The sequence below is a fragment of the Dermacentor silvarum genome, chromosome 1, assembly GCF_013339745.2.
Source record: "Dermacentor silvarum isolate Dsil-2018 chromosome 1, BIME_Dsil_1.4, whole genome shotgun sequence".
In the NCBI taxonomy this organism is placed as follows: Eukaryota; Metazoa; Arthropoda; class Arachnida; order Ixodida; family Ixodidae; genus Dermacentor; species Dermacentor silvarum.
The window spans coordinates 230,492,989-230,503,075 of NC_051154.1; the positions used below are offsets into that span (position 1 = coordinate 230,492,989).

At 45.7% G+C, this 10,087-nt stretch overlaps 1 protein-coding gene across 5 annotated transcripts in view; it reads right to left on the bottom strand.

The window, feature by feature from the left end:
* The window catches only part of LOC119436883 (nuclear pore complex protein Nup214-like), a 253,473-nt gene extending 243,490 nt beyond the window's left edge, over window positions 1-9,983 (bottom strand). For all 5 annotated transcript variants that reach the window (XM_037703911.2, XM_049660065.1, XM_049660067.1 and 2 more), the window contains exons 1-3: window positions 9,915-9,983; window positions 9,420-9,527; window positions 9,195-9,321 (exon numbers count right to left, since the gene is read on the bottom strand). In XM_037703911.2, the coding sequence (XP_037559839.1) occupies window positions 9,195-9,321; window positions 9,420-9,455 (163 nt within the window). In that variant the 5' untranslated portion in view covers window positions 9,456-9,527; window positions 9,915-9,983. The remainder of the gene's footprint in view (window positions 1-9,194; window positions 9,322-9,419; window positions 9,528-9,914) is intronic.
* Between the last annotated feature and the right edge of the window lie 104 nt (window positions 9,984-10,087).

Below are 10,087 nucleotides of genomic sequence, written 5' to 3' on the forward strand. Positions count from 1 at the left end.
TACTGTGACTTCGGACTGGCATCGTTCTCGGAGAGTCAGTACTACAGTGTACTAGAAGGGGTACACTGTATCAGTACGCCTTGAAGACGTACCTGGCTATCACCGTTCAGTCTGTCACAATGATTAATTCGCTGCTGAACAGCACGTAAAAAGCTGTTTTACCTTAATTATTATTCAAAAACATGTTTTGTTTAATTTTGAGGATTATTCTTGGATGTAAAATTATATGAAACGTAAAAAGTGTCAGCTGGCCGTAAAGTTGGAGGACAGACAAGATTCTCGCTCGCTTTGGAACGACTTGTCTGTTCTTGCTTTTCTTCACTCGATTCTGCATTGTAGGTGAGTAAACTTTATTCAGAGATGTAATATGGGCGAAAGAAATCCTTTTATGAAGATTTTATTTTAAGAACGCATTATTTGTGTAGCCATATCCACGTTTTAGACGATTACCCTCTAGGTGTTAGGGCCCATTCACACTTGCGACTAGGCGAGGTCGCGCGACCAATTGCGACTGGCGACCAGAAAACTACTCAAGACGAACGATGTTCACACTTACAAATGCGACCGACGAGTCGCTAAACCGAAATGTATTACGATATGCCGTTCACGTCTGCTTGAAATGTCATCGCCGCGTAAAATAAGCGGCAGCGTATATGGACGTCCTGTTCCTTCGCATCTGATTGGTTCAGCTGTTCTGCGACTGCGGTCGCGCGACTGAAAAATCGAGCAGTGAGCGACTGGCACAAAACGGTCGCTTTTCGAGAAAAGCGACCATTTGCGACTGGTCGCTTTGCGACCAACTTGTCGCGCGACCTCGCCTAGTCGCAAGTGTGAATGGGCCCTTATAGTGATAAACTATGGGTGAATGCACGTAAAGTTGGTTACTCAAAATTCAGCAAAACAAATCACTTGCTGCTAATAGAATAACCTCCAAATTATAATTAAACGCAAAAACACGAAAGTCAAGATTACTCTTCTTATAAAATTTCAGTTTAATTTAGTATTTACAATAGTTTTACTTCGACACCATAGTGGCGCTGCAAGCGCAAGCCACTATCCACAAACGCAAAGCCCTTTTCTAAAACTCTTCACTCCTGCATGCCCCAACACTAACACCCGCAAAGCTCTTTGGTGCCCCATTCTAAAACTCACGACGCGTGGCCCGCGCATGGTCGTGCGCGAGGAGGAGACGCGCGAGATAGAAGGCAGATAGGCGCGCATTTCTGCCTCCTCCCCTAGAGCGTGCTTGATAGGTAACCGTGCGTTCACATCCTCCCCATCCCCCTTGCGCAGAAGGAATTGTCAGCTCTCGTGTTTCTCCGAGCGCTGCGAGCTGCCGTGCCCCGCCTCCGCAACTTGTTTACCAACGGGACAAATGGCGCAACAACTTTCCCACCTACCGCCTCCCGGCGCGCGCGCTTTCACGGCGTTTTCGCCGCTTACACTTTTCATGCGGAAGGACGCTTGAAATAACTTTGGCATCGGCCAACATTGTATTGCGATAGTAATTATATGGACCCACCAAGCTCATTTCTGCCGTCATCGCTGTGGGTTTCCATATAAAGTACAAGGGTACAGTGTAACAAGGGCAATAAAATCGTCGCGCGCCGTATTCTGTATGTGCGAGTGAAAGCGTGCGAGCCGGCGATCGCGGCTCCATCGTGCGCACGCAAGAGAGCGAAGCGTGAAGGAAGCGCACCCACCAGTGGCGCACCGTCTTCCAGTGGCGTGCAACGCTCCGGAGGGCGGGTAAGGAAAGAGGGGGGAGGGGGGGGGGGGTTCTATTCCGGGCGGCCCGAGCGGTCGCGCGCTCACCCGGGAAACAAACAGTGTTGACAATTTAGCTATTTTGTAGCTCGATCTAGCTACTTTTGGACTCAACTAGCTACCAAAAATTTAATTTAGCTGCGAACAACATTCTAACAACGAGCATCTTGACCCAAATCCGTACTTTGGTCACTGGTTTGAAATTGGGGGCAAGGAGTTACGGAGTCGCAATCTGTCGGAAGCGCCTCGATTGCGTAATATGAGGAATAACGCGGAGCGCTCCCCGTAGCTTTGGCTGTCGGCGCTCAATAAAAACACCACGCGGGAGCCCTCCTGGCCATTTCTGTAAGTACTTTCTAAGCGAGGGAAGTTTCTTACTGTCAAAATAATAAGCTTGGGCAAACAGACAGCGCAGAATAGTTTACAGGAGCTATCTCTTTACCAAATACGTACAGTGAACGCCCATAGCGCGCAGTCGACGCGATGGAGTCCCCCGAACCAACTTCTTGCGTGGAAGGTAGGCAATCTCTGAGAGCAGGCTATGTGAAATGTGTTCTGATAGTGTGCTGTCTGTATAACCAAATGGAGCATAACAGAATGAAGCCTCAATACAGCAATCGCACGGGTTCGCAGCTACCGACTGCGCGTCTGCATGTATGTACGCGCACAATGTTTCGCTTTCGCTGCGAGCGCGTTTTCGCACTGTGCCGTGAGATTTAGGCCACAGCATATGAACATTTGACAATACACAAGCAACCATTGTTGCGTGGACGCTATCAGAGCTGTTCAAAAATAATTTCGTTATTGACCCTTTTCGCGGAGCAGTTTGTTTTAGAGAAACGAGATGGCGCTCACGGCGGCGCGCCATACCTCTCCTCGGCGACCGCGCACGAATACGAAACCATTACTGCTTCTACCTTGCTTTTGTGCGATCAGCTGTCGGAAATGTAACTGAGTTTTCGCTAACACACTGTGCTCCAATCATGCTAGATTGAATCATGTGGATTGAACACGTGTGCAGTAGTTGGCTGCAAAAATAGTGACTGGCATGTTAAGGAATAGAATGAATCTGTCTGACCAAGTTCGCAGACCGCTACTGCAACTGTTAGAACGTGTTACCGGCACTTCGTGATTTCCTCGAGGATACAGAAATTTGCTCATCCGCCAGCCTTGTTTCTCTAACCTTCAAAGAAAGGGCTTCATCCCCAGAACGTCGGCAAGAGTGAGTACCACTCGTTAAACAATTACAAAGGGAGTAGCGCCGCTTCCTGTCATACAGTAGTAAGTTTCGCGCACGCTATCTATACACATCTGTCCCAAATAGCAGGAAAACTTACGCCCACTCTATCGCCGACGTATCAAGAATAAGTGAATTGGCGCACACTTGCATATATACGTACTGTATATGCACAATAAATGACGGACTACACCTATGGCGCACGAATGGTCGAAGCTGAATGTTTCGTGACCGTCCACAAGAGTAAGCGAGTTACTAGCTGTAATATATATTCGCTACAAGGTATTACAATGTACAAAACAGCTACGTTTCAAGCATTATGCGCAGCAAGAACACATCTATCGGAACTGAGCACACCCGCGAGCGATTAGGCAGAAAATAATCAGATAGTGGCCGCACCGAGGAACTTCACTGAGTCAGAAACTGACAAGCCACTGCTTTAAAATATTTGCCGAACAAAGAAAAAAAAATTAAATTATGGGGTTTTACGTGCCAAAACCAGTTCTGATTATGAGGCACGCCGTAGTGGGGGACTCCGGAAATTTAGACCACCTGGGGTTCTTTAACGTGCACCTAAATCTAAGTACACGGGCGTTTTCGCATTTCGCCCCCATCGAAATGCGGCCGCCGTGGCCGGGAGCCGAACAAAGAGCAAAACACACTAATCCTTACTGAATTCATAATCGGAAAGCTGGGATAGTTTGGAATACATATTTCGCCCCGCTTTTAGAACAAGCACCATGTACGCTGCTTGCGCCGTTTGGACATAGCTTAATCAGCTCCGAAAGCGTTTTTGCAGGTTCTCTGAAGCTGTGATCAAAGCTTCGTGTCGTCCACCTAGTCACCGTCTACGGTATCTCCGAAAACAGAGGTTTTCTAAGCCGCGCCGGCGTCATACACTTCCATCGTAAACAAGGAGGCAACGGAGGCAGTTGAGGCAAGCAATGGACACGTCACCACGTGATCAAACATGGCAGCGCCCACGGGATCGCCGCGAAAAGGGTCAATAACTAGGGACTTCGATGCTATACGGCGACTCGTGATGTGCCATCGTGATGATTCAATTTTTTATTTCTTCTAAATTCATGGACGTTTCAATATCGTTATTTCTTAAGCTGCGTCGCATGTTTATCGGTCTGTATGTTTATCGGTCTTCTCAGTGAGGAATTTCCCACTGCTTCTTTATGTTAATCCGGTACATTCATTGTTTGGTGCTAACACAAACATGAGCATATGCCATGCCTTTTTTTTATTGTGCTTCTTACTGTCCCCTTTCCATTCTGGTGAACTTGGCAGTATCTAGCATCAACAAGTTCATAGACCAAATCTTCATGACATTAACCGGGCAGCGCGCGCGGACGAGCTTCTCAGTGTGCGCTTTCTGCTACTCACCAAACATCACAGCCCTAACGCCGTAGCAGAAATCTCCCTCGCGGAAGTGCTTTCTACACACCCGAGTTGTAGCTGATGGCTGCTTGTCGGTTTTAAGTTTCGCAATCCAAGGTACACACAGCTTCTTGGCCTGCGGGTACGTGTGAAGGCTGACACAGGGCTCCGTTGCATACGTACGGCGCTGCAACACCGAGCAGTAGCCTACCATTTTGGACGCCTTCAAAGGCAGCCACTACCTGTTATAGTGCTTTCAACTGTTGTCAAGCATACACCCGAGGCGGGAAAACATCCCCACTTAATTAGAACCGAAGCGCAGGTGGGACTTTTGTTTTCAGCTCGCTTCGGCGCTTCCAAAGCAGACGACGCGGCCGCTGCGTCCACGTGTTCCCTCATGCCACGTCATGCCGATGGTGGCGCCAGCTTTTCCAGTGGTGGAGCTCGCCCCCAGGGCCAATAGCATTTCGAGACGCACGCTTGCCACGCGACGATGAAAAGGAGCTGCGCCTTCGCTCTCAATGTTTCATTGTGAAACTCGTCAGCCAGCTGTGTCAGCGGCTTCCAGAAAACATTCAGTGCCTGCAAAAGGCTTCTCTCCTCTCTGTGGAGCACACACTGAAAGCAATACATGAGCCAATTACAGAATTGGCGTCACAGTTCCCTTTGGCTTCCGTGGAAGCCGTGCCCGTTTGCGAAACTGCAGCACGTAAAATGGTGCTCTACGAATACAAGTGATGGTTTCTGGGCAGAGTTCGGTTTGCCGAGCTGGCCACGCTCGCCATGACAGTGCTGTCATTGCCAGTGCTAACGTAGAAACGCGAGTATAACGATGCTTTAGCGACATGAGCTTTGTGAAGAGCAAGCGTCGTAATAGGTTGGAGGAGGAGGAAACAACTTTATAGAAAACATTTTCAGGGCATTGTAGGTGGCCGCTTGTCTGCGGCGACCTCTTCCGCCCAGGCAACGATTCCTTTTTGTAGCTTTTCTTCAGGAGACCATATTAGGGTCTCCCATGTCGTTTCAGAGGGAGCTGGCAGAAGCTAATAGGTTGGGCATTGACACAATAAATGCGCTACTAAGCGTGCGGGACGGGCTTCGGAGGCACAAAAAAAAAAAGTCGCGAATATAGCGTGCCAAGTGATGTGCTAGCAAAAATCAGCACGATGACATCATACTCAACGTCAGAGGATGATGTCCTGCAAGCTGCAGATGTTATCCAAGAATTGTGTGTACCGCAGGACTGATTTCCATTATGTACTGCTATTGCTTCCTTTATACTTGTACTGCCAGTGAGGCTGTATAACTAGGAATTTCGAGGCCGATCCCTTGCTATGTTTGTTTAACATATTGTAAATTTCCTTATTGTGCTGTACATATTGTACTCATCTGGTATAAATGGTTTGCTCTTCTCAAGTTTGCAAACACATTTTTATCACTCGGCCTTGCTATATGTTATGGGTTACTGGTATGTAAAACAGTGCTTTTCTTGTTCGCCAGTGTGGTTGAGTGTACGCTTAGAAGTACGCTAAAATCTCTACTGCACGTTACGTCACTTATGTGTATCAAATGCTATTCTAGATTGTTTCGTTTGTTGTAAATGTGGAATTTCGTTGAGATATGTTCAAATATCTGATGGCATGTTACAATTTATGTGCATGGAAAAGTGTTGCACTCCATACGTACTGCACGGCCTTTGTCTACGTCACCGTTTTGTTTGCCTGGTGCGGAAGATTGCACTCCTCTTTGTTTTCCTATTGTATTGTACTTTGCTTATCAACACGTGACGCAGTGAAATAAGCATTTTTTATGTTTTCTTCAGCAAGTCTGTTGTTAGGCTTTGTTTAATTCAATGTTCTTAACGATCATACTCTGGTGAAAATTTTTTCCGGGCGTTCATGGCTTTCACATGTCTGCATGTGAATAGTTTCATCAAAAGCTTTTTGTTAATAAAATCAACATCCAAAAAGCAACATCATTCTGGGGCGCAATCTTGTACGCGTTCCAAAATGGAACGGAGGCGGTCCGTTCCATCGAGCCGCACACGACTGGTCAATTTGAACCGTGAGCCGCACACGATTGGTCAATTTGAACCGTGACGATCAAATCGACCAATCGTGTGCGGCTCGATGGAACGGACCGCCTCCGTTCCATTTTGTAACGCGTACAAAATCGCACCCCTGATGTTGATGTTCGTTTACTAAGGTCAGCCTTTTGGTTAAGGTGTTGTTTAGCAGTGTAATTTTTGCATGTGATGGACCAACCAGACAACTGACCATCCTCCATGCCATTACATAGTAATTAAATGTGGTTTGCAAACATGGCAAAAAATACAGTATAGGCACAGAATAGGCACAAAAAATCCTATATTTTATTAAAGAAGTCTTCAGTGTCGACGAGGCAATTTCTTGTTTAATTTTTTTATAGTTGTGCATTTTGATAAGAATTTCGATTACATAGGCCTTTAGGTACGCCCATAAAGTACAAGTAGTTCATTTTTTACATGTTTACAAAGCAGTGATGCATACACAGCTCGTCTTTTGTGAGCGCGTAAGCTTTGACGCTTTGCAAGAACTGCGCCTGCCCTAAATTATTGGAATCAAAACGGGAACAGATTTATTATTCTTTTCTACATCTTCTGTGTAGTTGCCTGCAGGAAAACACGACTTCGAGCTGTGTTTAATCTTTCAAGATAATACAGCTGCCAATAAATGTGTTACATACCCAGAATACGTTAAAAAGGCGCTTGAAAATATAATTGGCTAGTTTTAGCTCCTTGCTGAATTTTTTAGCTACTTTTGCTTGCTGACATTTGGCAACACTGGAAACAAGGCTTCGGGGAGAAGGTAGGGAGGGGGGCGCGTTCCACATCACGCGCAACCACCTGGCCGCTGTATCTTGAAAGCCATCTGCAGCGGGGACAAAGACCGCCGCGCACTGTATTTTCACCACTTATGATTCGCGTTGAAGCGAGAGGCATGCTAGCATGAAGGTGAATTCGCACGCCACTGCTGCCGCGCTGCATCACTCCAGCGTTTTGACAGTTTCCACGGTCATTGAGCGAGATGTGTTATGTTTGCTTGTGTACGCGTGACACGATGCTTGTTCATTTGGTTAGTAAGCGAATGCTTACAAGTTTATACAGCCGATAAAACTGCTATCCTTACTTCGTTGGCTGTCCACTAATATGCTATTACAATCGATGCTTCACTTTTCAGGACGAAACTGCAACATTTTTTATAGTTCATTGCTAGGTTTACTAGCCATACAGGCGCCAAGTACATGCTTGAAATGGCCGGAAACTTTGCTAAATCCCAAAGAAAAAAGAATACACGGTTTTCAATGGAACTAAGACCGGTAAATGAATATAGTTCATTACATCGCGAATTTCATTAAATCTAGGTTCGTTATATCGAGTTTTGACTGTATATGGCTATGCTCAGTTGCAGCATCAGCACACCACAGAAGTCTAAACTCGGCCGGGGGCTGCATTCCGCTTACGAGCCATATGTTGTGCAGCCCGGCTCTAGACCAATAAGTACTGCCAGCAAGTTGATCTTGCCACGTTGCATGGCTAAGAGTACATGCCCTGCCAAGTTCACTGACATCATTTCAGTGGGCACTGCAAACACATGTCCCACTGGCGCTACTATGGGCCAAAGTGAGCGCATTATGTTTTTCAGGTATATGTAAAATGTATGCCGTCCCAAAATGCATTGAGGTCAAATTGCACTAAGGGACTGGCATAGAGCGAATGAGAAGGGAAGCTGCCATATGGCAGTCAGAAAAAAAAAATATTGGTACACCATTAACAGCACTGATCTGGTGCGAAACTTCTCCTGCATGATAAGGTAGGGAATCTTCAAAAATTTTAGGTAACATGCACTATGACCCCATAAATTAAATGGAGACAAGTTCTCTAGCTTGTTCCATGTAGTGGTCCAATAATTTATGTACATAATTTATTACTGCCACCTCTTATGCCTTTGTCTAACAGGCAAGTGTAACATCATTCAACATGGCAAAACAGTGCCCTTCATTAATGATAGTAAAATTTGGAAAACCAATAAATGAAGCTAACAGTGCTCAACTGTTCTTAGTGTTTATCATAATAAATTATTGTGTAGAGACTACTGACTCCAGTTAAATGCTAAATTTACTTCAATTTTGCTGGTGATCAGGTGGTCAATCAAAGCAAACATAATGAATTCTAAATTCAATGAAGCAGTAATGCATCACAATAATGTGCAAGAGTATCAAGACAACCAAATCATTTTGCGTAATACGTGGCTTCCCAGTGTTAGAATCAGACATCCAACTCAAGCTATGTGCCCATAGTCTTCTTACTCTCAGACTAACTCTTGGACGGAGTCAGGTCATAAAATTTCAGTCTGTCCATGCAAGGAAACACAATGGCCAGGTTGGCAAAAATAGTTGACCCAACATCGGCATCACCCAGATTAGCCTAAGCTACTTTGCACGCCTCGCCCAATCGATCCTTGGTCGGCCACGATACCCAGAGCCAAGGTTTGGCGCAGTTTCCTCCTAGGTACATATTTACCATACATTTAGCCACCTTGTTGTGAAACAGACCACTTTTTATGCCACTGGCGCACCGATACTACAGTTGCACAATCTGCAAGTAAAGCGAGTTTGTTGCATTCACTCGATGACGAACGTATTTTAGTGTCGTGGTTTCCGTGCGAATCCGTGCTAAAACACTTATGGCTAGTAGCCATTTGCCGAGAGTTATAGAAAACTTTCCAGCGTAAAAGGAACATAACCATGGTAGTCTTTTACTCACCCTGATCAAATGCTGCAAAGATCAGTCCAAACCTCGACGACGCTGCGACCAGGTTCACGGAATCAGCACAGACAGATTCGCCTCCAGCCGTAACGTTTATGGTGCGTACAGGATGAAATAGAAAATCCTGCCATTCAAAAAGAAGATACACATACGCATGACTGTCACTGTCAGAATCGCTACTTGTCGATGCGAGCAAACAAAACGATGCCCGTAGCCACCCACCGGGTTTGCTTGCATAGATCCCTGCCCACAAGCCATTTTGCGGGCAGCTAGGTGCCACAAATCCCGAGATGTTCAGTAACTCCCGGCACTTTCAAAGTGTCTGAAAAACTGGAGAAAGCAGGCACATGTAGCGCGGATCGTATTTGTTTGTGCTTAACATCGTGCGCACTGAATTCAAATAAATCACGATGTCATGAAATCACGTGCATTCCTTGACCCTCACAGAAAGTTTAAGTAACCCACGACCACGTCGTGACTCGCCGGTTTAGCACAGAAACTGAATTATCGAAATGAACGTGATTCAAAGCAAGCTTTTCTTTATCTGGGAGCAAAGACGACGCGCGTAACGGGCACCCTGACAATGTTTTCACGATAGTGTCGGTATCTTTAATCAGTAGAAGACAAAAATAAATGAACTAATCGATGTTTTAAACACTAACAAAATAACGTAACTTCCGAAGCACTTTAAATGATCGAGAACATACGACCACTCACATTTCAAAGCACACATTGCCATAAGATCGTCACAGATTAGTGGCTCGCAGAACGGCTTGTGCCTTCAGCTTAAAATTGGCGCAAACCTGACACCCCGCTAGGGTCTCGCTAACCCTGCTACAATACCTAATAACTCATACTACTAAAAAATATATAACTGTTATATTTATTTC